Raw genomic sequence first — 27,278 nt, 5'->3', positions numbered from 1 at the left:
ATAGACTTCTCTTAAATTTCACTAGAGTTGCTGGCATTAATTTCAGTTATGGAGGAATAATTTCTACTGTTAACTAGTAGTTTGTAGCCTTTTAAATTAATATAAGCCAAATTTTAAACCAGCAAAGTAACTCTCCTGTTGAATTGTCCTATCACAAGGAGGTTCCATGGTTCCATTATCTTCATATTGCAGCTAATGATCTTTCAGGGTACATTTAGATTGCTTTTTAATGACTTTTGGGCTTCTCATTGATGGTGGACATCTTTTTCTGTCTTTCAGTCAAGGTGAACTTAATGTTTGTATGTGAGTGATTTGTATAAAATGCAAATCTGATCTTGTCCACCCTTGCTTAAATTTTTTTTTGGCCATATCCATTTCTTACCCATTTCTTGGCCTTAATCCATCAGGAATAACTTCAAATGCTAGAGCTTTCTTAGCATTAAAATCATTTATGATCTAATACATAACTTTTTTATTTTCACCTCCTGTTAGGTCCAGACCTACTGATGTAACTTATTTTAAGAGATCACCAAATGGACCATGTTCTCTCAGAACTTAAGCTCTTGGCACTGTTGCTTTTATCTGAAGTGCTTTTTTTTGCTTTCCTAATGGATAACTCATTCATTTTATCTTTGGATTATCTCTACCTGTCTTGGAAGTTTTTGATCCCTAAGCTTAGTTAGGTACTCCTTTCTCTGACCGTCTCCCATATATTTCTATAAAGCTTGGTTATACTTAACCAAATAGTTGACTTTAATTAGACTTCTGTTAAATTTTGCACTGGCTTTTTATGTTTCCATTAGTCGTAGTGTATTGTAATACTTGGTTTTCTTGTCTGACTCCCTTACTACTACACTTTTTCTTAATAAAATTTTTTTTGATTTGATTTGTCGTCTAGTTTTTAAAAATTACTAATGAATTAAATTTTTCTTAATTTTGGTGAAATATACATAACATAAAGTTGATTTAACCATTTTAACCTTTTTTTTTTTTTTGACGAAGGTACTGGATCGAACCCAGGACCTCATGAGTGCTAAGCATGTGCTCTACCACTGAGCTAAGCCTACCCCACTTTAACCATTTTAAACTGGGCTCTTTGGTGGTATTAAGTACATTCACATTGTACAACCATCACACTGTCCATCTCCAGGACATTTTTCATGTTGCAAAATTGTATCTCTGTACTCATTAAACAATAACTTCCCAATTCCTTCCTCACCTCCGTCCCTAGCAGAGACTTCCGTCTCATCAGTTTGACTGTTCCACATAAATGAAGTCATACAGTGTTTGTCCTTTATGACTGGCTTTTTGTGACTGTCTGATACCTAGCACAGTTTCTGGCACATAGATGTGATTCAGTGAATGTGTATTGTTGAGTGAATAGGTATTATCATGGAGGCAGTGTGATGTATGGGAGGAGCTGTTGGGAAACTTGAGTTTTAGTCATGGATCTTCTGTTGATTTTCTTGTGATTTTGGGTAAATATCTTGTCTGTTCATCGTACTTATTTCTTGGAAACGTTGATATCAGCCACTTCATATGACTTTTGAGATGGTTACATGAGGTACAAAGGTCCTCATCATCAGAGCTCCCAAGGTACAAGGTTGCTATAGCAAAGCAGACTTCATCAGTGTGAAAATATTCATTAATGAATTAATCTCTTATAGAATTAGTCCTGGCTCAGATATGCTAACTCCCTGCCTGGCCTGTCTGTGGCTTTATGGATTATGTCTCTCTTGATTCTTGGAGAACACCTGACAGTAGAGTGTAAAATGCCTTGCAAATTGATTTCAAAGTGAAATTGTATAACTTGTATACTTTCTTGAACATTCTGCAGAGCCAAGGAAAAACAGGGATTTGGAGATTAGATTAATCAGGAGAAATGCTATCTGGACGAAAACCAAATGGCCCTTCAAAAAGAATAACTTTGGGAGGAAGGAACTTTCAGTGGTAGAGCATGTGCCTAGCATGCACAAAGTCCTGGGTTCAATCCCCAGTACCTCCATCAAGTAAATAAATAAACCTTATTACCCCCTAAAAACTTAAAACACCCCCTAGAAAGGAATAACTTGAATTATAAAGGATGTAGAGGGTTCTTGGGAAAATTTGTGAAATTCTGAAATATTTTGGCAGAAATGCTCTTCTTTATCATGTGGCGCCCATCAAACAGAACCTGGGATTGTGGTGTCACACAAATTTTCACAAGATCCTCTCTCCCTTAAACTGCACATTTCATCCTAAGAGTTAGTATAATTGTAATTATACTGACTTTTTGTTAAATATAAGCAAAAAAAAGTTTCAGTTTTAGGGGTTTTTTTGTTGTTAACAATGAAATTTTTATCCTTGTTTTAAGTGTAATTCACTTTAAGTGGCCTTTTTCTGTTATCAGTTATCAGGAATTGAGGATTTTTTGTATGAATGTTTTCTGAAATGTAAGTAATGTTTAACAAATAAGAAATTGTAGTAATAACCATAAATGATGAGCATTTTATGAAAGGGTATTTTTAATAGCAATTTCTTAATATAATGATTCTTGGGACTTCACACTTATCCTACACGTATTAGTTTTGGAGACCAGAACAGGCAAATATGTTACTTCAGGCAGGTACAACACTTTAGGGTGGCCTTCTGAAAATATTTGATGTAGATTCATTTCATTTATATGGAATTGACTTATTTAGTTATGATGTAATTCAGGCTGAAAAAAAAAACCCTAGCAGAATTCTCAACTAAAATTCAATAAAGGATATATCAGTAGTATAAAATGTAATCATGTACTACAGAGAAATTGAAAAAGTTATGTTTAAATTTTTTTAAAAATTCATAAATGTCAGATAAAACTTAATTCACCTTTTTAAAAACAAACTATGTATACTGTGGCATTGTTATCAGAAAAAAATCCTGAAACTTATGTGCTAGTTTTCTATTTTTGTTTAAAGAGGAAATCCCTTCCTTTGTTTCTCTTTTTCCCTTTTTCTCTTTCTCATTCCCTCTTTCATGTATAATTATATCTGTCAGTTAAATCATAGCATCTAAAGGTTAGAGGGGATTTTAGAGATAATTTGATTATCTGCCTTCTCTTTTTCTTGAGTGCTTGAATTTCCTTTTTAGCCAGTGGGTTTGATTATCCACCATCTTCTTGGAACACCTTCAGTGAGTAGAAACTCACTCATATTGGAATAGTTGTTTCAACTGGAAATTTTTGTTAGAAGTTCTTTCTTGGTGCTGAACTGAAAGTTCTCTATTTCTGTTATGTTAGTGCTATGCGTCTAATGGGTACAGATTGCTTCTAATCCTTCAACTTGACAGTCTGGATCAGTCAAGATAATCTTGGTTTTCTGCCATAATAAACAATCTCCAAATCTCAGAAGTTTTTCTTTTAAGCCAAATTTTATTTTTTATTTATACTTCATGGTTATCTGTATGTCTGTTGTGAGTTAGAAAGGGACTCTTCTCATTATCGTCACTCAAGGACTTCAGCTGACAGAGGAGCCACCATGTCAGACGTGGCAGAGGAAAACAGAGCTTTGGAAGGTCTTGCATTGGCAGTAAATATTCTGACCCAGAAATGACACATCACTTCTGCTCATAATGTATTTGCCAGGACTAGTCATGTGGCCCTAATCTAAGCACAGGGAGTGGTGAGGACAAGGAGTCCTACCGTGTGCCCAGAATGGGGGAGAGGGAGCGGTGGCACCAGAATATTTGGTGAGTGGCACCACAGTCTTTCAGGAATTTGGAGATGTGTCATGTCTTTGTATTTCTCGCTTGCCTGGGATAAAAATTCCTAATATTTCAACTCCTTGTGATACGATTTCTAAATCCCTAAACCATCCAGACACACTATAGTTTTTGTGTGTATTTCCAGAAGGGAACACAGTTTTGCTGCTGGAATCTGGCCAGGACAGCTGGAAGAATTTTTTTTTTCCTTTGGGCAGTCTAAAATCAGATAGCATTAAACCAGACAAGTGTTCAAGTTAGTCCAATACCTATTTGTTTTATAAATGTGGATTTAGCTTGTATCCTGAATGGTTTTAAGTTCAAACGGGAAGGCAGCTGAGATATAGTAGAGAACAGAGATTAAAGTTTTAAGACTTGGATCCAAGTCCTGACTTTGAGGAGCTGTGTTACACAGGACACGTCGCTTAGTTGTCCTGAGCATATTTTCTGGTAGACACAACTTAACAGTGTTGATGAGAATGTGAGCAGAAGTGTTTTTGTGGACTTTAATAAAATGGTATAAAGATACTAAATGTTACTAAGAGGCATTGTTTTGTTTCCTTCTGCCTAGGTTCACCACAGTTCATTAGGGACCTTCTTAAGTGTTTTAAGTTCTTAAGTGGCTACATATGAAATACTAAACATAAGTACTGCAGTCCTTGTGGTTGTAAGTCGTCATCAACAGACATTTTTATACTATTATTGAAAAAAGTCAAACTGATGTGCTGCCTCTCATTTGCAGGTAGGGTTCTTTCACAGTCTACTCCTGGGACTCCTTCAAAGACCATAACAATATCTGAAAGTGGTGTTATTGGATCAACTTTAAATTCTACAACACAGACACCAAATAAAATAGCCATCTCACCTTTGAAATCGCCAAATAAGGTAAAAAAAAAAATTAGGCACAAATGCCAAGAATTGTGGTTAACGACTGTATCTTCTTGCTAGTCACTTCAGATACTTCAGTTTTAATGTATTCCCAAGCAGTTAATCAAGGATATATGACAGATAAAAAAAACCTTACTCTAAACACATAGTAACATAGATACCATTTTTCATGCTAAGATGATATCCATGGCCTGTGTAAATATGGGTACAACACAGATCTTTTGAATGAGGTATGTTGTGTAGGTGTTTAGTTCCTCTTCAGTTAACGTTTGTGCAAAATTTTTGTTTTTGGGTCGGTCACATGTATACTGACTTTATAAATATAAAATGTTAAATGTAACTTTTTAAAAAATAAAATATTCGGTGTCTTATGCTTAAGCTGTCCTGGATTTTATGGAGAGTTGAGCTTTCACTGGGTAACAGAGTACCCTAAAGACTAGAAATTGCCATCAAATGCTGGTAACCATATTGTCAGAGTTTTTTAGGCTCAACACAATTCATTGAAAGCATTTGGAAGCTTTCCATGATTTGTTTTCACTTTAAGGTGCAAGGTACCTATCATTTTAGGTCGAGTAAATAGTCTTAGTTCCTGAAATATACAGATGTCATTATACCAGCATAATGTTTTGAAAAAAGTATGTTTCGAAGGACATATTCAGGTGGAAAGTGAAGCATCGTTATTCTGTAAGGTGCCACCCTTGTGACTCTGAAAACATGCTGCCCTTTGCACCTGCATTTTTCTTTAATTTGTTACTGTTCGTGAGTAGAACAAACATTAAATGTTTACCTTACATTTTAACAATGACTAGCTGTTGGTTTCTGTTTTAATGAGACTTTAATATAATGTATGAATACGATGTCTGTTACAGTTTTTTTAAATGGGATTCTACCTGCATAATAATACAGATAATTATTTACTTGAATGAATTCAGCAGATAACTTGAGTGCTTACTGTATGTTATGCATAGTGATAGGCACTGGGGATAAAGGCATGAAGATGATAGGTTTTAGTTTCAGATAGTTCAGTAGGGAAGTTAGACTTAAGTGTTAAGAATTGCCCTACAGAATCATAATGGTCTCAAGTGGTGACAAAGGATGCTGTTCTTGAAAGGTCTGAATCTTAAAGGTGGTTTGGGCCTTAGCTGTGGGTAAGCGTGGGAGCCTTCCAGGCTGAGGTAATGCTTCACATAGAAGTGTAAAAGCATGGCCCTTTCAGGGAGCTGCCTTGCGCTGGTGTAGTGTGAGAGCTGAGGTGCTGAGGTTAGGTGGATGGTCTCATTCCCCTCAGGGGAGTTTAGATTTTGTTGCTCTTAAGGATTTTCTTCCAGGACAGTAGTTCTCAGCCTTGTCTGCACATTGGAATCACCTGTGGAGCTTTTAATAACTACCAGGACCAGTTCTTATCCCCAGAGACTCTGTATTAATTGGTCTGGACTTTGGTCTGGTATCATGATTTCTTTTTAAAGCTCTCTTAGTGATTCTAAAGGGTAGCCTAGATTGAAAACAAATGCTCTAGGATAATGTGAAATTTGCATTTTTAAAAAGATGACTCTGTGGCATAATGAAAGATAGTTTTCAGGAAGGTAATCCTGGATTCTAGGAGAGACCAGTTAGGTTAGTCACACTTTTGAAGCACCTGGGGACTTCTGGGAAAAAGCTAAAGGCTGGCCCCTACCTGATCCCATTTAAATCAGTCTCTAGGCTGGGGCCTAGGTATTAGATTTAATGTTTTAAAATTCTAAGGTGGAGGCCAGGGTAGAGAATCGCTAAATTAGATTATTACAGTGCTTCAAATTTGAGCTAGACTAGTAGCTAAGGGACTAGGGAAAAGAGATGAAAGAAGTTAAAAGAGGTTTAAGACATAATGACTGGACGTCGGGGTGTCAGGGATGGGGAGAATCTAGGATGAATCCTCTATTCCTTACTTGAATAACAGAATAGATGGGAGCACTGTGGACTGGTATGTGGGCTATATCTGATGGCATACACATGAGAACTGGCTTAATTTTTCTCTTATCCTTGACTTTAGCCATGCCATGTTAAATCTTTCCCTGCCTCTTCACAAGAAGTCTTTTTAAACTATAAGAACACCTTTCTCTGATGATTAAATTCACAGGTATGAAAAGTCTACTCAAAAGCTTACATCCAGTTGAAAGCTTCTCCCCTCAATTCAGACCGAGTCTTGTCTCAGGGACCTTGCGGTGGAGAAGAAGAGTATGATCTGTTTCTTCACTCTTTTACTTTCTCCTCTTTCTGCTTTTGGCTGCTGATTGGAAGGAAGATTAGAGAAAGGGCAACATTTTATGTGAATGAGACTGTTGTAATCCAGCTGCCAGCACCCTTTGTGTGGCAGGTGTTCAAGTGTGGCCTTTCAGAGTTAATATGTTTAGATGGTTTTTGGAGGCCCCCCTTGGTATATCCATGTAGCCCAGGTCCCTGTCGTAGGTGTGGTGCACACTCCAGCTTACCTTTGGCAATCTTCTCCTGTCTCTTCTCTTGTAGTTCACCTATAGCCTGTTGCTTCTGAGTATCCTTACTCTAGAAGGCACATGTCTTTGGCCAACAAGATGCGTTAGCCCTTCTTCAGCATCTGTTTGGCTAATGGGAAACCTGTAGCACCCAGTGGTAGAAGTGTAGCTCACCTAACTGCTGTCCTGTGTGTCCTTGCTCTGCCGTTTTGAATATCCGTCCAACCTCATGCTTTCAGAATTCTCCAGGCTGGGACCGATTGCTGTGTTCATCATATGCCCTAAACTCTTGGGGATATATGGTAGGTTCTTCTGGCAGCTAGACCGAAATGGGCTAAGGGTTCCTTTAACTCAGTACATTGCCAGCCAAAGATTCAGCTGTCACTTTCCCTTTTTATAGTTATCACCCAGTCTGTCCCAGAGGTTTTCTTAGAGAACCCGTGCCTTTGTTCTCACAGAGCTACAAAGCGCTAGCATTCTCTGTGTTTATGAATTCATTTCTATTTCTAATCTGTTTTGTTTTGTTTTGTTTTCAATAGGCAGGAGGTGGATGATAGTGATGCTGTCTTTTAGTAACTCTGGCGTGGATGGAGTTTTATCATTTGTAGTTCTCAGTTTTGGGGGTTTCACTTCAGCCAAATTTTGAGATAGGAGAAAACAGCCCATTATCCTCTTATACTAGAGAGGAAATATAGAAGAAATAGCTTGTTTGAGCAAAGAGATGTTGTTTAGTTCTTGGAGATGTTTGACACTGAAGTACCCACTGATTGTCCGGAGGAGGATGTCCATTAGGAAACTAAATATGGGCAGTGGCTAAAACTATGCATCAGGATGAAATCAACCAGGGAACATGAGGTTGTGTGTACAGTGAAAAGAAAAGCAGGACTGAACCATGAATGTTAAGAGTTAGTAGAATAAAAGGAGCTAGTGGAAGAGAAGGAATGATAAGAGAGATAGTATGAGAGACTAAAAAAAGTGAGTGGGGAAGATGGTTTCAAGAGTGATGGTGAGCTACAATTTCAGATGTCATAGAAAAGTCACTTAAGAAAAAGACTGGAAAGTAATGATTTGCTGGGGATGGACGTCCTTGCTCCCATCAGTCAGAACTGATCAGAAGGAATCCTCAAGCACCCACCCTCCCTACCCGTGAGCGCTCACAATCTGATCACCATCTGCCTTGAATCTGCCAGGACTTCTCTCATTACTTATTCCTATTTATATTGGGTACCACCGAAAGGCCCAGACCCCTAGATTACCTATCTTTTCCCACATCTAATCTCTTTAAGGTTGTCAGTATCTTCTGTCCCCTTTCCCACCCTACCCCAACTCTTGATTACTTCCTCTGCAGACCTCTTAAGTGATGACTGTCCCCAGCCCTTATGCCATCGAGCCTAGAGGTGGGGACTAGGGTATAAGTGTCTTCCTTGCTTTTTCTCTTTACAGTTTGCAGGCCATTCTCACTCTCTCCTCCATCTTTGAAACTGATGTTACCAGGTTCGTTATGGGAAGTTGGGCATGGCTAATGTTTTCTCAATTTACTTGATATTATAGTTGTCTTTTATTTTAGGGCAGATTTCTTCCATTATATTTATTTTCTAAAGTAATTTGTTTTCTTAAGTATTTATAAGACATGCAAATAAGTATTAAACTAATGAAAACATGTTTTTGCATGGTTTACTTTCTTCTTTATACTTTAGCAATGCTGTTATCCTCTACTTTCTGACGTTTAATGTGTCCTTTGTCCTGTAATCTTATTCTTGCCTTTTAGTATTGTTTTTTTCATGGCATATTTGGTTTCATTTCAGAAATACACTGTGGTTTGACAGTTTAAAAAATATCTATTGAATTCACAGCATTAGTAGGAAAAAGGAGAATAATTATAATGACAGTCTCAATACATGCAGCAAAATTCTAATAATATCTAGCCTCCATTTTGGTTAAAAATACTTGAAACAGTAAAAATAGAAAGATATTGGGAGGGTGGGTATAGCTCAGTGGTAGAGTGCATAAGGTCCTGGGTTCAATCCCTACTACTTCCATTAAAAAAAAGAAAAAAATAGATATTTTTATAATTTGAAAATGAAGATAAATACATTGAACTTCATGTAATAGTGAATGTTCAACAAAGATACCCGCTTTCAACACCTGTTCAATTCTGCTGCAAGTCTGAGTTCATGCAGTAAGGCAAGAAAAAGAAATAAATGTTATAGAGCTTCAAAAGAAAGTAAAAATATGTTACAGTTTACACATTACATTATAATATACATGTAAAATTTAAGAATCTGCCATTGAACTATTAGAATTAATATATAAATTTAGCAAGATGACTAGATATGTGGTCAGTATAAAAAGTCAATATGTGTATGTAGACTTTTACGTTTAAAGTAAGTTTGATATGATTGGTTGTTAAATCTTCTATCTTACTAGTTATTTTCTCTTTTTCCCACCTGTTGTTTTTCTTTCTTTAACTCTTTTTCTGCTTCTTTTAGGTGATTTGAATATTATTTATGGTTCTGTTTTTATCTCCACTATTGACGTATTATGGTTTAATTTTTTTTTAATTTTGATTGCAGTGGAGTCAAATGTACGGCTTTGACTTATCACAGTCTACATGCAAATTTGTATCACTTCATGTAGGGTAAGAAGCTTACATAGAGTGCTCCAGTTCCTCCCTCCCACCCTTTGTGCTATCATTGTTAAACATTTTACTTTTACATGTTATAAACTCTATAGTACATTTTACTGGTTTTGCTTTACACAAAGTTGCAATTAAAAAATAAGAAAAATAAATCCTGTAACTAATTTCATTTTAGTCATATCCTATATACTCTCTTTGTGCAGGCCTCAAACTCTGGTATTAAACTCCTCACTAAAGAATTTTCTTTCTTTCTTTCTTTCTGCTTCTTTCTTTGTTTCTTTCTCTATTTTCTTTCTTTATTTCTACATTTTTTATTGAGTTATAGTCATTTTACAATGTTGTGTCAAATTCCAGTGTAGAGCACAATTTTTCAGTTATACATGAACATACATATATTCATTGTCACTTTTTTTTTTTGCTGTGAGCTACCACAAGATCTTGTATATATTTCCCTGTGCTATACAGTATAATCTTGTTTATCTATTCTGCATATGGCTGTCAGTATCTACAAATTTCAGACTCCCAGTCTGTCCCTTCCCACCCCTTGCCCCCTTGGCAACCACAAGTTTGTATTCTATGTCTTTGAGTCTGTTTCTGTTTTGTATTTATATTCTTTTTTTGTTTTTTGTTTTTTTTTTTAGATTCCACATATGAGCAATCTCATATGGTATTTTAAAGAACTTTAATATTTCTTTTAATGAAAAGCTGCTGACAAGAGATTCAGCTTTTGTTTGCCTGAAGAAGTCTTATTTTGCCATTTTTTTTGAAAGATATTCGTTGGGTAAAAGATTCTGGGTTGACAGATTTCCCTAGTACTTGAAAAATATTACTTCATTGACTTCTAGATTACATAGTTTCTGCTGAGAAGTAATGCTGTAATTTTTGTCTTTTCCCTCCTCTGTATGTAACATCTTTTTTCCTAGGTGCTGTGAAGATTTTCTCTTTATATTTGGATTTCTGTGGTTTGATTATTATGGATCCAGATGTGTGTTTTGTTGTTGTTCTTTTCTTTTTAAAATATATATTTATCTTGATTTTAAAGTTTCTTGGACCTGTGATTTATTGTCTTTTATTTTTGGAAAACTTTTGACCGTTACCTCTTGACATCTTTCTTCTGCCTCACTCTCTGCATTCTAGAACTCCAATTTCAAAAATGTTAGACCAAGATAGTTCCACAGCTCTTGGATGCTCTGCTCTGTTGTTCTTCCCCCACTTTTTCTTCTTGGTGTTTCAGTTTGGATAATTTCTGTTGCTGTCTCTTCACATTAATTGATTATTTCCTCAATTATGTGGAGTCTACTAAAGGGCCCATTGAAGGACTTCTCCATCTCTGATAATCGTGTTTATTCTATTTCTGGCCTTTCCGTTTGGCTCTTTTTTACCGTTTCTGTCTCTGCTGCAGTTCCCCTCTGTTCATTGCTTGTTGTCTTCCTTTCCCACTAACTAGGTCTGTTAACATATTAATCACAGTTATTTTATTTTATTTTATTTATTTTTTCTTCTCTCTTTTTTTTATTGAAGTGCAGTTGATTTACAGTGTTTCATTAGTTTCTGGTATACAGCATAGTGATTCAGTTATGTGTATATATAAATATATATATACACACACACACACACATACATATTCTTTTTCATTATAGGTTTACTACAAGCCACTGAATATAGTTCCCTGTGCTGTACAGTAGATAATCATAGTTATCTTAAAGTCCTTATTTGATGGTTGCCACATCTAGGTCATCTTTGAGTCTGGCTCTCATTTTATCACTAGAATGGCCATCTGGCCTTTTTATTTTGAAGCATATACATCTGGGGTGGGGAAGCTGTAGTCTATTAAAGGTAAGTGATATAGCACAAAGAGAGAAGCCGGGCTGTTGATCCATATCAAATCTGATCAGAAAGATTTTAGGATAATTAAATTGTTGGATAGCTTAAGTTCAAAAAATGTAAAGGTTTCTAGAGCTTGGGTCCTAGAAAATTGGATCAAAGAAACAAGGGTTAGAAATTTCTTCCTCACTAATTCGGTTTTAGAGTAAGTAAATATTCCTTAACTGTAAGGCCTGGTCATTCCTTATGCAATGTTGATGGGTCCTTTTTTTTTTCTCTGTCTTATAATAAACATGAATACATCTTCAAAGTACCCTACTCTTTAATTTTAAGAGTCCATGCAAATTATTCTGGACATCCTTGAATACACCTACACCCACTTCTTGTTAGTTTTGCTCTCCTGCCCAAGGGAGTGCTCTTCCTCTTTTGCCTTTTTTTGGCAAACAGACCTTTTCCGTTTGCCCTGCCTGTGGTAAGTAATTGAACCATCCATCACATAGTCATTTAGGACACAGAATGTACTTAATTTGCAGGGGAGGAATTCAGAGCGTAAGCTTATGTACAGATGATTTAAGAAAAGTTTTTTACTTCTCTGATTTCTATGACCAGTATAACTTCTTGAACTCTTCCTACTTCTGGGTCTTCTAGCTTGAGTAGAGTTCTATAAAGCTTCTGTAATTTAATTCTAGATTCAACATTTTACTGTAGTTGCTTTATCATTTATTTACTCATCCCTCCATCCATTAAACATCTTATTTTTAAAATGCATTTCAAAGTAAGTTGCGCATATCTGGTATATTTCATCAAGCGTTCCATTAACTAGAATTCACTATTTGTCTAGAGAGTTTTCTTTTCCCTTTTGAGGTAACATTCATGTATACTGAAATATGCAAATCTTAAAGGTACTATTTGGATATTTTCAGCTAAAATGCATACATCTATTTAACTAAAAAAACCTCTTAAGATAAATAACGTTATTATCATGTCAAGAAGTTAACAATTGAATATTTTTTTTCCTGTTTCTGAATGTATCAGGATAAACAATGCAACTATCATTTGACAGGTTTTGAGAAAAAGCCTTTTTGATGTATTTCCCACAAATTGAGATACAAATGACTACAGATCATTAAAAATTGTTTTGCTTCCAGTTTGGATAGTTTCTAATTTTTTTTCCTACTAATTTGAAGGAGGACTTAAGTAAGTTTTCAGATCATTAAAAATAATTTTTGATGGTAAAATACAGTGTCATTTTTAATATAAAACTCAGAAGGAATTCCAAGTGTTAATGTATATTATTATAATAAATACCCTTCTGTTCATATATACTTATTTGTGAAAATAGTATTTTTCAATGTTTATATTTATTGAACAAACAGGAACAGAATTGGTTCTGAGCTCTCAGTCTAGCCATATGTAATATTCATTTATGACTACAGAAAGTAATCTTTTAAAATGAGTCCTATTACCTTTCTTATTGAGAGATGCATTCAAATAAAACCTTTTTATATTCTAACAGTCACAATCAATAATATATTTGTTGTTTTAAGTGCATACAGTAATTGTATAATTAACTCAATTGAAACAAAATTAACACTTAGAGTTTACATAAGGGTAACAGGAAATAATGTTTTAAAAATTTCAATTTATATACATCTTTTTTTTCAGAGAATTATGATAAAAGAATTTCAAGCATTTATATATTATACTAGAGTAACATTTTTAGACGATATGAAATTCAAACACCAATTCACAGAGGAAAGAATAATACAAATTTCTGACTGCCAAAGAGTGCTTTATTTGTATTTTAAAAATATAATAGATATACTGGTGAATATCAAATCACTATGTTGATTTGATTCCGTTGAATGGATTTTAAAAAGTAATGTGATAGTTTTATTTTAAAATGCTAATATTTATAATAGGCCAGAAATTACAATAAACTGAATGATGTTCTCAGTCTCCCCAAACATTATCTCCACTGCAGCCAACTGGAAGGGAAAAGACATGGAAAAGCCCATGTGGGAGGCTTTATGGACCAGATCTAGAAGTCTGCAGGTTGCATTGTTCACTTTACTTGCTAAAACCTAGTCTCGTAGCCTTACCTTATTACGAGGGAGCCTGAGAAATACAATGTGACTATATGCCTAGGAGGCAGAAGAGAATGTAGATTTTGGTTAGCAGTAAGCAGTCTGTAGTGAAATTGTCCATATACAGCATAATAGTGCTATATTAACACAGGTAGTTGGCATTAGTTAGGCAGCAGAGTGGGAGCCTGAACAATAATGAAGGTTTCCTCTTATAAAGAGATACTCTTCCGTTCTCTGTTTATAAGTGGCTGTCAATATTTATTGAGGTCCATGTGTGTCCTGTGCTGAGGCTGTGGAAACTACAGAAGAGCTTACAATGATTGGATGAACAAAATTCAGTGCACATAAAACAATAATGAATAATGAAAACAATAATGAATAATGAAATAGGTGCAAAGTTGTGTGGTATAGACAAGGTGACATGAAACTGAAGAGACAGAGGTAAGTCCTAACATTCCTTCAATCATCGTTCAGCAACACCTACTACATGTTAGGGGTCATGCTTTATGAAGAAATAGTAGTGAACAAAAATGGAACCTAAAGTCTGTGGAGTATTGGGAGGGCATGTGGCAGAAATGAATCAGATAATATCCAAAAATACAAAATTACAAAACTGAGGAAAGACATGGCATGAGGTCCTACATAAAGGGATTCAACCACAGTTGGGATGATCAGAGAGGGCATCCCTGGCTAAGATATTTTTATGGGTTTGAATTAGAGTGGATGTCAGTTGTAAGAGAGAACGACTAGAGATAAAATATGTATGATGGACCCAGGACAGTAAGACAGTGTAGTAAACTACTCTTATTGGAGTTAGTAATGCTTTGGAAGGAGTGGAGAACATGTAAAGATAGGGTTAGATTATGGGTAATTTTCAAAACAAAGCAAATTTACACTTAATTTGGCCATTGAATGAAGACTCATGGAATGTTTCTAAAGCACCAAGAGATATAAAAGTATGAAAGTGAAGTTTGCAAAAAAATTACCAGGCAGTGTTTGTGTGGTGGATTCAAGGTAGGTAGAGATGCATCATAAAGCTCATTTTGAATTTGCCTTGCAAATATCCAGGCAAGTGATATGAGCAATGCCAATATCAAAGTTGAGGGTTAGAACAGTTTTAGGGTGGTAGTTTCAGAAGTTGATAGCTTTTGCTCTTACTGTGAAGCTCTTAGAGTTTGGGATGGTCAAGTGAGTACAGTTTGAAGTGAAGGAACTCTTCCCTAATAAACTTTAACATTGATTGTTATAAGATTGGAAGAGTTAGAGTTGAGGTGACTGCAGGTTGTAGGTCGGTTGATTCTGCTGCCTGAATTTTTATCTTGTATATCTATAGCTCCTCATACCAATACTCCTTGGCCATGATAAAGGAGTGGAAAGAATAAATGAGAATTTATTCTCTTTTCTATATTACTATACTGATCTTATCTTTATGCCTTTACAATTATATTGGTTGAATACCTGAGATGTTTTCTTGCCATATTATTAAAAACTTTTTTTATGATAGCAATTTAAAATATTTTGAAAGCTCAGAATAGTATAATTAACCCCTATGTACCCTTCATCCAAATTTGGAATTATCAAGTTACCTTGTTATCTATAACCCTCCTCCCACTTTTTTTAAAAATAAATCTATAGATATTTCTTTATGTACATATAAGATAGCCCCCCCCCCCTTTTTTAAAACTCATCCAGTAGGGAGGATATAGCTCAGTGGCAGAGCGCATGCTTAGCATACCCAGTACCTCCATTAAAATAAGTAAGTAAATAAATAAACCTAATTACCTCCCCCAAAAAACAACAACAAAAACTTATCGACATTCTTTTAATGCCATTCAATACCTGGTTAATTCCCATTTCCTCAGTCATCTGAAGTTTTTACACAGTGTTTGAATTTGGGATTCAGAGAAGTTTGTAAATGATTGATATTTCTCTTACTTCATCTTGGTTTTTTTCTCTTGTTTTTTTTTTTTTTTTTTTTTTAATGACAAGATCAAATTGTTTATATCCTATAGTTTTTCATAGCCTGGATTTTGCTGGTTGCATCCCTAAGGTGCCATTTGACTTTGAGAATTTCTGGAGTGGAACTCAGATGGCTCCTGTATCTTTAGACCTTCACTTGTGTTTTGCAGATACTTTCTCCCAAGCTTTGGTTTGTCTTTTTATTCTTTTAACAGTGTCTCTTATAGAGCAGAAATTTTTAATTTTAATGAAGTTTGACTTACCAGGTTTTTTCTTTGATGGATTGTGCTTTTGGTATTCTATCTAAAAAGTCATCACCAGGTGCAAGATAACTTAAATTTTCTCCTATGTTACCTTCTAGGAGCTTTATAGTTTAATTTTATAATTTTAGGTTCATGATCCATATGTGAAAGGTGGAAGATCTGTGTTGAGGTTTAGTTTTTTACATGTGGCTGTCCTGTTGTTCCAGCACCGTTTGTTGAAAAGACTATCCTTTCCCCATTGAATTGTCTTTTTGCTCCTTTGTCACAGATCAGTCGACTGGATTTGTGTGGTGGTTCTTCTGTGCTCTCTTGTTTATCAGTCACTTTTAGTCTTTGGTGATCTAACTGATTAAAAGTTCTTACATAGATTTGTATTTCAAAAAGTTATTCATATTTTTGTGTCTTTTGGATTCCTCTCCTGTGAACTCTGATGCCCATTGGGTGGTTTGTCTATTTTTTTTTAAACTTGTGAACTAAAAAGGCTCATAGCATATTAAGGAAAGTACTTCTTTGTTATTAATGTGGTTACAAACATTTTCCCCCTTTGACTTTGTCTTTTTTTCTTGCAGAAATTTTGCACATTAAATTTTTGTCAAAATACTGTAGTGTCGTCAAGTATGAATTTTGAGTTTTTGAGCTATGCTTAGATAAGTCTTTCTTACTCCAATATTTTAAAACATTAATCCATTAAAAATCAAGAGACTATGTTAATCTTGGTAAAACCTAACAGCCTCCTCTCAGTTTTTCAACCCTATCTGTTTTTCTTAAGCGCCTCTCTGAAATGCGGACCTCACGGGAGGTCACATCCTGTCCCTCTGAGGGTTTTAGCCCAGGACCGGACTCCAGGGCTAATTACCTACCAACCATAGGTGCTTTTGAGCCTTGTTTACTTCTCCCTAAAAAAGAAAAGCTCCTTCTGCCCAGCTCTGAGAGGCTTGCAGATATTACAGTGTCTCCAGCTCTGAGAGGCTCGCAGATATTACAGTGTTTCCCTACAGGTCTTACGATAACATAGTAGCCTCTTCCCCTGCTGCCATGGCCCCTTGCCACCTCTTGCAGGAATCCTTTTGAATAAAGCCTCCCCTTACCTATGTCAGAATTTGTTCTTATTTGGCAGAGGGCATGGAAGACTTGAATGTTTCAAATTGGGGGTCAGTTCAAGTCAGTGATTATGTTAAAATGTGTATATAACAGCTCTACTGGACACCCAAGAAAGGCAAGAATATGCCAACTGGGAAGGTGCCCCACCCCTGGGGAACCTTACAGAGGAGAGGTTCTCCATAATCCAGGCCAAGTGCCCCCAAAGTCACTCTTCTGCACACCCTCTCTCACCATCCTCTGTGTGTACGTGTGTGTCTGGGATCCAGGGCAATGTAAATTTTCTTTTAATTTGGGAGATTGTTCACAGAAAACAGACCCTCTTTTCTCTCGTCCGCCTATTAATTGTTTGTATATCTATACAAAACACTTGAATGGGCCATGGTGCCTTTTTTCCTTATTTGTATTTAATTAAAATAAATTGTCATTTGAAAGAAAAAAATTATTTATTTTACATAAATATTCTTTTATTACAAATTAGATACATGAACAATTAGATTTACCCTTGTTTTTTAAACTTGAGGAAATGGTTAAATTGATAATAGACTCTACATCAGTTTGATACTGCCTGACTTTTATAACCCACCTTGCAAGGTGAATATCTAATTTTTGTATTGTAGTAATATACATGCAATGTAAAATTTACTGTCTTTATATACATTTTAAGTGTGCAATTCAGCAATATTAAGTGCATTCATATTGTCGTACAGCCATCTGTACCATCGTCTCCAGAACTCTTTCCATCTTGGAAAACTGAAACTCTATACCCATTTTTCCCTCTCTCCATCCCTTGTCAACGACCATCTACTTTCTGTGTCTGATTTTGACTACTCTACTTCATAAGAGTAGAAACATGCATTACTTATCCATCTGTGACTGCTTATTTCACTTAGCATAATGTTTTTAAGGTTAACCAGTGGTGTAGCATATGTTAGAATTTCCTACCTTTTTAAAGCTGAATAATATTCCATTGTATGTATATTCATCTGTGAACAGACACTTGAGTTGTTCCTATGTTTTAGCTCTTCTGAATAATATTTCTGTGACCATGGGTATACAAATATCTCTTGGAGACCTTGCTTTTAGTTCTTCTGAGTTGTTTATCCAGAAGTAGAATTTCTCAATCATATGGTGAGGAACCACCATACTGTTTTCCATGATGACTATACCATCTCATATTCCCATCAACTATGCACATGGTTCTGATTTCTTTCATGTCGTCAGTAACACTTTTTCTCATAGTAGCCATTCTAATGGGTGTAAGGTGGTGTCTCATTGGCATTTTCATTTGCATTTCCCTAATGATTAGTGATGTTTGAGTATCTTGCCCATTTTTAAATTGATTTGAGTTTTAGAAGTTCCCTGTGTGTATTTTGTATTTTAATCCCTTATCAGATATGTGATTTGCAAATATTTTCTCCCATTCTTTAGTTGCCATTTTATTCTGTTGACAGTATCTTTTGAGGCATAAAATGGAAAAGTTTTCAAGAAGCCCAACTTGTCTATTTTTTTTCTTTTGTTGCTTGTGCCTTTGGTATCGTATCTAATAAATCATTGCCAAATACAATGTTGTGAAGCTTCTGCCTGATGTTTTTTTGTAATAGTTTTCTGGTTTTTAGGTCTTAAATTTAGGTCATGGATCCCTTTTGAGTTAATTTTTGTATACGATGTTGGGAAAGGCTCCAACTTCATTCTTTTGCATGTGGCTATCTAGTTTGCCCAGCACTATTTATTAAGAAGGCTGTCTTTTCCACATTGAATGGTCTTGACAGCTTTGTCAAAAATCATTTGACCATATATGCATAGGTTTATTTCTGGATTCTACTGTTTTATTGGTCTATGTGTTTAGGTTTATGACAACATTGGTTTTATTTTTAAGGTTACATCTTTTGATCTATTTGGAATTTGTTACAAGGAATGAGTTATAGGTATCCAGCTTTTTCTTCTTCAGAACAAATGACTAATCCATAATCACTTATTGAGTAGCTCATCATTCTACATCAATGACAGATTTCATCATGAACTTTCCTATATATGGGCTCTTTTATCTGTTCCTTTGGTTTTAAAACTCTGTTCCTAGGCTAATCTCATATTATTTTATTTACTTATCTTGATATGTTTTAATCTTTAGTAGGGCTGGTTTCTGATATTTATAAGGCTGATACCTTATAAAGCATATTGTCTAAATTTGCCTGATATGATCATTTGACACTTTCCTTAAATGCTTCATGGATACTAATATACCACATTTAAATTACTCATTTTTGTCACTATAATTCATAACTGTGAATAAAACATAAGTTGGACTAATATCCATGAAAAATTAGTAAATGAATGCCTTACATATACTTCATAACATTTCACCAGTCAGTAAATCAGTGCTGTGAGTGCTGGTATCTCAAGATGTGACTCTGTCGTTAGTCATATAATATGTATATAATATTTTTTTTCTCATCTCCTCATTTGTCCCTTTTAGCTTGAAAGCATTTTAAAGCTTTCAAATTTGCTTTTTGGTAGGTTTATTTATTTTAGTAACCTAAAGTTTGGAAACTGGGATAATGTAAGCATAGTCTTTTCATGGTGATAACTTCTATAAACATCTGTCACAATTTTTTAAAGCATATAAATATGAAACCCTACAATATCCTAATTTCAAACTATATTACAGAGCTTTAGTAATCAAAACAGTGTGGTATTGGCATACACAGAGAAAAAGATCAGTGGATCAGAATAGAGAGCCCAGAAATAAACCTACATGTATGTGGTCAGTTAATTTGTAAGAAAGGAGCCAAGAATATACAATGGAGAAAGGGTGGTCTTTTCAATAAACTTGATGTTGGGAAAACTGGAAGCCACGTGCAAAAGAGTGAAAGTGGACCACAATCTTACACCATGCACAATTAAAGACTTGAAGGTAGGGCTGAAACCATAGAACTCCTAGAAGAATACAGGTGATAAGCTCCTTGGCATTGGTTTTTTTTGGGATTTGACATCTAAACCAAAGGCAACAAAAGCAAAAATAAACAAGTGGACTACATCAAACTAAAAAGCCTCTGCACAGCAAAGGAAACCATCAACAGAATGAAAAGGCAACACACAGAATGGGAGAAACTATTTGCAAATCATATATCTGATAACTGGTTAATTTCAAAATATATGAAGAATATATATGACTTAATTGAAGGAAAAAACCAAACAATCCAATTAAAAATTGGACAGAGGTTCTAAATAGACATTTTTTTCAAAGAAGACATACAAATGGCCAATAAACACATGAAAAGGTGCTCAACATCACTAATCAGGGAAATGCACATCAAAACCACAATGAGATAACATCTCACAGCAGTTAGAATGGCCGTTACGGAAAAGATAAGAAACAGCAAGTTTTGGCAAGGTTGCAGAGGAAAAGGAACATTGGTGCACTGTTGGTTGGAATGTAAATTGGTATAACCACTATGGAAAACAGTATGAAGTTTCCCCCCTAAAGTAAAAATGAACTACTATATAATCCAGCGATTACATTTTGGGTATTTGTCTGAAGGAAACAGAATTGCCATCTCAAAAAGATATCTGCACCCCCATGTTCATTGCAGCATTATTTACAATAGTCAAGACATGGAAACCTAAAGCTAAATGTTCATGAAATGAATGGATAAAATGTGATACACACATGTGATACACATGCAGTTATATGCATATATATAATAGAATATTTGGCAATAAAAAAGAATGAAGACCTAACATTTGTTAAGTAGACCTCGGGGGCATTGTGATAAATAAGTCAGACAGAGAGAAAGATAAATACTATGTTATCTCATTTATATGTGGAAAACAAAAACAAAAAATACAGAGAACAGATTGGTGGTTGTCAGAGGTAGGATATGTGGGCAAAAAGTGAAAGTGGTCAAAAGGTATTTACTTCTAGTTGTAAGATAAATAAGTCCCAGGAATGTAACGTACAACTTGATGACTGTATAGTTAACTTTGTGTTATGTATTTGGAAGTTGCTAAGAAAGTAGATCTTGAAAGTTCTCATCTCAAGAAAAAAAATTTGTAGTTATATGCAGTGTTGAAATGGCTCCTTCCAAAACTTAATTGTGGTAATCAATTTGTAATGTATACATGTATCAAATCATTAAGTTGTACACCTAAAATCAGTGTAAGGTTATATGTCAATTATATTTGAATTCAAAAAAGATCCTCTTATAAAATTATGCAAATTATGCAAAAATCAGTTACCTAGATTTAAAACTGAGTCCTAAGTCATATATTATGGTGCAGATACTTAGGATTCTTTATATCTGTCCTACTGTTCTTTATCACAACTTTGAAAAACTGTTTCCTGGAAGGTGTCTTTACATGATTCTGTCTGTCTTTCTCTTGGCACCAATATGTTACATACAAATTAAAAAAAAAAAAAGAATCATTTCCTTCCCAAATGTTATTGTTAAATATCCATCTGGGAGATTTGTAATGCTTATTAGCATTTAAAGGCCCTAAGAATTCCCATAGCAAAGACCTTTGTCTAACTTTGTTTACCTCAAGATTTCATAATTTAATGTGACAAAGGCAGATTGGTTCACGTAATAACTAGTCTTGAAGAGCTTATGTTTAATGAAACAAATGCGTATTAGTAAATGCTGCCCAGCCAGCATTAAGGATGGTACTATTCTGATTTTGTAGTATATTAAACAAGTATCATCTTAATATCTGTTCAAAACAGCACAATTTGTACAGGTGCCCCAAAGCAGTGTATAGATTTCACTTGGTGGTAATGTTCTCTCCTGTACAAATAGAGAAACAAAGGTGTAAAGAAGCATCAGGTTGCTTGCCAGAGCACATACAGGACTGAGACAAACTGGAACCAAAGCCCATATGTCCAGACAATGATTTCTAAGCTGTGTTTGCAAACAGAACCAAATTTTAAAGTGAACCCCTAAACCCTGCAAAAAGCAAACACATTAATATGGAATCCCACAAATTCAGAGTTTTGGATGTTGATTAAGCCATCTGTCTATCTCCAACTTCACCAAATAAAGTAAGAATTCTCATTTGCAGAACAGAAAAGTGGTTTATTCTTCCTTTTCTTTTAGGTGAATCTTCATTTAAGCCCGGACTTTTGGCATTTGCTAATTAGAAAATAATGATCAAAGAAATTTATCCTAAATATATCATTATGATACTAATCTGTAAATAGAAATGACTTAGGAACTAGTACAAATAAAAAAGTCTTTCAAGCTCATGTTTTTCAGGACAACCATTAATATGTATTAAACGTAGACATTTTGAATTTAAATTAAGATATTTGCTTTTTAAGCCAGCTGTCAAGGGTGTTAATCAGGAAATAGTGATAACTAAAGCTTTTTATTGCATATCCATGAACTATTTTTCTGGTCATGTGGTACATTCAGAGAGGCATTCACATGGAGTTTCTCAGGCCACTCTTACTTCAAGGAAGGGACCAACTGGTGAATTCTCAAAGCAGTTAAGTGTAGTATTTAGATGCTTTTGTCTTTTACAAACTTGGTAACTTTTATATGTTACATAGTATTTTAGGTGTTAAAAAAATGCAATTTAAAATCAGTGGTTGCCAAGAATTAGGGTTATGACTATAAAGGGGAATGCAGGAAAGTTTCTCTGTGGTAGTAGAACAATTTTATATCTTCATGGTGATATAGTTACATGAATCTATACAAGCTTCAGTGTACATTCGAAAAACATCCCTATAGAACCTGGTGAAATCTGAATAAGGTCTGTTCTGTTCTGTAGCTTAGTTAATAGTATTATACTAAATGTCAGTTTCCTGGTTTTGATACTGTTCTATGGTTATGTGAGATTTTTTTCTATTGGGGGCAGTGTACGTGGGAACTTTGTATTAGTTTTATAATTTCTTATGAAATCTAAAACTCTTAAAATATAAAAGTTTAAAAAATGTTATTTATACTTCTGTTCAGTATACTAACTAATAAAAAATACTTTCGTGTTTCTTAGAGGCAGATGTACAACTTTAGTTCTTAACAGAGTTTTTGAGGACTGAATGCTATTTACTTTTATTCAGTCATTTAATAGCTATTCATTAAGTGTCTACAGTAGGAGGCATTAGAGCTTGGGCTTTGGAGTTGGCTCTGGTTCAAATCCTGGCTCTGCTGCTTTTTAGCTGTGTGAACGTGGGTAAGTTACTAAATGTCTCTGAGCTTCGGTTTCTCCATCTGTAGTTTGCATAATGATAATGACATGAATAGCAGCTCACATTTATTGAACATTGTAATATGTAATAAGTTATTATTTGCACTTTATATGATTTAACTCATTTAATCCCCATAGCAATCTTATGTGATAGGTGCCACATTTACATTTTCAGATAAGGACACTTACGTACAGAGAAGTTTAGTTAGGTGCACTCAGGGTCATTCAACTAGGAAATGTTGGAGCCTAGATTAAAACTCCAACAGTCTGGATTTTCTGTTTTTTGTCTATACAGAATTAGCTTGTTGAAGACCAACCGTCCCACCAAGAGTTACTAAAAAGAAGAATAAAATGTATTTCAAAAATCTGTTTGAAGGCATTGCAGATCTACTAAGGGAGCCAGGACATCATAGACTACCATCTTGAAGGGAAGCCTAGAGGAGTCACCTGGTGTTCGGTGTGACGCTTCCCCTTAGGACGTTTACTGATTTATAAGTTGTGGCTGAGAGATTGAGAAGATGAGCCAAAAGTGGCCCCCCCAAAAGTTGAGCTGAGCAGATCTGTCAGTCTTATAGATCTCATGGACAAAACTGGGTCCAGGCCCCAAGCAGGAGAAGGAAGCCTGGTAAACATTGGAGTCCTCGTTGTCAGAAGAGTGAATCAAAAGTAGACAAGGCCTCTCAAAGATTGAAGCTCAGCTTCAAATCAGCTCAATTTGTGACTGGTTTAGAATAGTCTGCCTTTACTCTTAACTGTGTGCCAAAAGCCAAAGTGAATTCTTCCTAGGAGAATATAAAATCATTCAGAGCCTCCTCTAATTAATTATCTCCTTAATTTTTCATAAATAGTGTCTGTCATTAACAAGCACTTAGAAATCATCACACATACCAGGTACCCAGACCAAATTATTCAAAGCCAAGAGATACAGGTAATGGAGTTACCAGATTTACTTTTCAAATAACTAAGATTAATATATTCAGAAATTTATTTAACAAGATGAAGAATTTCAGCAGAGAATTAGAAACTATAAAAAGGAATCAGATGAATATTTTCAAACAGAAAACTTAAAACTGAGGTTAAGAATTCAGTTGATGTATTTATCAGCAAAATAGATACAGATAAAGAAAAGATTAGACATACTTTGAGAAACAAGGTGTAGAGAACTTCTCATCAGCAGACCTGCACATAAGGAAATCCTAAAGTGAGTTCTTCAGGCAGAAGGAAAATGATCCCAAATGGAAGCACAGAAAGGGTATAGGAAGGACAGAAAGAGTAAATTTGTGGGTATATCTAAGTGAATGTTTAATTGAGTTTAAATTATATGTAGAATTAGAATACTTTACAATAGCATAATGATGGGGCAAGAATAAATGGTGTTAGTGTTCCATGGTTTTCATTGTGTGAGTGATGTATAAAGTATGAATTTAATTTCTGTATTGTACATTGTAATCTCTAGGGATACTAAGAACAGTAATGATGTATAAATAAGCTGCTACAAGGAGGAAATTAAATAAACATTTAACCCTGAAGAAGGCAAGAAGGGAGAGAAAAAGTAACAGAAGAGGACAGGTGGTTCAAATAGGAAACAGTACAATGGTAGATTTAAATCCAAATAGTTAACTATGTTAGATGCAAATGGACATATACTGATTTAAAAAAAAAGTAGTCAGATCTGATTTTGTTTTAAAAGACCCAGTTATATACAGCTCTAAGAGTTGGAGCTTGAAGTTTAGGATATAGAAAAGTTGAAAGCAAAGAGATGGAAAAAAGGTATACTATGCAAACTTAATTAAACCGGCCCCTGTACGTGTGCCATACTCTACCTAACTCATTATTTAAGTCCGATAATCTTACTTAGAGCTTTCAAAAGCGCTGTCCTCTAGATGTATTAAGTGCTCAGTAAATTTAACTTATAGCCGAGGCACCCTGTTTTTTTAGAATAGTGTTCCTTTTCCAATTTGAGCTGCTATACCAAGGACAGTGTCTCTTGCACCATTGTATGTAATCTGTCTCATAGGTTGCTTGATTTTTCAGTAGCTTCCACATGTATACATTTTATCCCTTTTCTTAAGCTTTATGTTTTCATTTAGTTCACTGACTATGATGGCTTTTACCTCTTACCTTTTTTTTTAAATCTCCTATGTAGTGCCTCTGCCTAGTGATAATAGGTGAATTATTTCTACTGAAGTAATCTACTTTGACTGTTATCTGTAGAAACTAAATGACATTTTTCCTTTTTCTCCCTGTGCTTTTATGAAAAATGTTCAAATTCATCAGAATTATTCCTTCATAAGTTATTATCCATATAATGAATAGATTTCCTCTATCGTGTCACCTGTCTTAGCATGAGGGCTTTTTGAAGAATAGGTGGGGATGTAATTCTTTATAACGTAATACCATAGAGCTAGTTAGAAAATCTTGTCTGGACCTTTGCTTTGTATGACAGTCTGTTGTACAATGGTTAAACATCAGTTGGAGACATCTTAAAAGACTTTTGTTCTGTTCCGCCTTTGATGTTTCATTTAGCTTTTTGGGAAGTTGTATTGCTTTTCGTCGGACTGAAGGAAAGGATTAAAAATTATTAAAATGATTATACTGACTCAGACTGAATCATCCAAAATTAGTTTCCCTAGACAACCAAAATTGTGGTAATTTTGGGACTGAATTTGGCCTTCTACCCATAGGTTAGTAGGTACATTTGTGTCTTTAGAGTATTATAAGCCTTTCAGAATTGACCAGACCTAATGAGAGTATAAGATGGGCTTGTCTTTTGGGTTTCTTTCTTTTTGAGTTTTCTTTAAGATATGTGAAAATGAAATTTGTCATAGGTAATTTGGTGGGTAGCAATAAAACCAAGTACTGTGTACTTTTTTTTTCCTATGTTGAATGTGAGGTTTGATTCTGAAAGTTTTAAAATAACCTTTTTTATATAAATTTTCCCTGATATTAACAAAATTGTGTAAGTTCTTGTAATTTAAGTAATAGTTTCCCCAGAGCACGTCATCTGACCTGGACTGTCAAGGAAATTAACCACTAGAGATGGAAGGTAGTACTCAATAATTTTGGTTTCACTCTTGTATTCATTACTATTCATTTCTCTTTGAACAGGTTTATTCCTTTCCACAGCTCTTGATGAAATACAGTAACATACTTTTTTACTTGAGCAATTGTCATGAGTAAAAAGGAGTAGGAAAGTAAAATCGCAGATTAATGATAGCCGTGTTGTATTGTTTAATAGGCAGTGAAATCAGCTGTGCAGACCATCACTGTTGGAGGCGTGAGCACATCACAGTTTAAGACAATTATTCCTCTGGCAACTGCTCCCAATGTCCAGCAGATTCAAGTGCCTGGAAGCAAGTTTCATTATGTCCGACTTGTTACTGCCACAACAGCCAGTAGCTCAACCCAGCCAGTTAGTCAGAATCCCAGTACAAACACTCAGCCTCTTCAGCAAGGTTAGTAACCATCTTTTTTTAAAAACGATAATTAATGCTTAAACATTATGAAAGAAATTCGTCCTTTTCTTGCTGAAATCTTGATTGAGTATGGTATTTCAGCTGAGAGTTTGAATCAGCAGCTGTTGCAGAAGGCAGTATAATAGAATCCCAGTTGTGTGTAATGTAGTATTTCATTCTGCTAGAAGCTGATACACAGTGTGCTTTAATACCACATCATCATAATTATTCCTCAGTGTGTGGGTAGCCATTTTATTGCTGGTTTAAAAACCTACCTTTTATACCAGTGAGGTAGGTTTAAATGGAATCAAATTATTTATCTTATTTTCTAAACTATGAAGCTGGGCCAGTTGGGTCAGTTGAAATGACCAGTAGGCAAAGTATAAATGATAAATATAAACTTTATATCACTTTCATCCTTTACTTATTTTGAATCTGTAATTGCTAATAATAAGCAATTAAAACATTCTGTTATTTGCTCAGTTGTAGTTTTTCTGGAGGATATTCCTGTTTGTAGTTCTTCCTGCTTCCTGTCTGCGTTTAAGCCTTCCAACCACCTGATATCCATGTACAGACTCACACACATAACCTTTCTCCATATTTATCTACTTGCTGAAAAACTGAATGTTGTGAAAGGATCAGGACTGTTTATATTTAGGGCCTAACGTTTTCCCTTGGAATACTGCTGCATA

The 27,278-nt window shown here is 35.0% G+C and overlaps 1 protein-coding gene across 8 annotated transcripts in view; it reads left to right on the top strand.

Annotated features, from left to right (window-relative positions):
* LIN54 (lin-54 DREAM MuvB core complex component) overlaps positions 1–27,278 on the top strand; it is a 67,140-nt gene that overhangs the window by 18,966 nt on the left and 20,896 nt on the right. For all 8 annotated transcript variants that reach the window (XM_072942660.1, XM_072942656.1, XM_072942673.1 and 5 more), the window contains exons 4-5: positions 4,463–4,605; positions 26,370–26,586. In XM_072942660.1, coding sequence (XP_072798761.1) covers positions 4,463–4,605; positions 26,370–26,586 — 360 coding nt within the window. The remainder of the gene's footprint in view (positions 1–4,462; positions 4,606–26,369; positions 26,587–27,278) is intronic.

Source organism: Vicugna pacos, chromosome 2, assembly GCF_048564905.1.
Source record: "Vicugna pacos chromosome 2, VicPac4, whole genome shotgun sequence".
NCBI classification, from domain to species: Eukaryota; Metazoa; Chordata; class Mammalia; order Artiodactyla; family Camelidae; genus Vicugna; species Vicugna pacos.
Note: the sequence above shows the minus strand (reverse complement) of the source record. Positions and strands in the feature narration are given on the sequence as shown.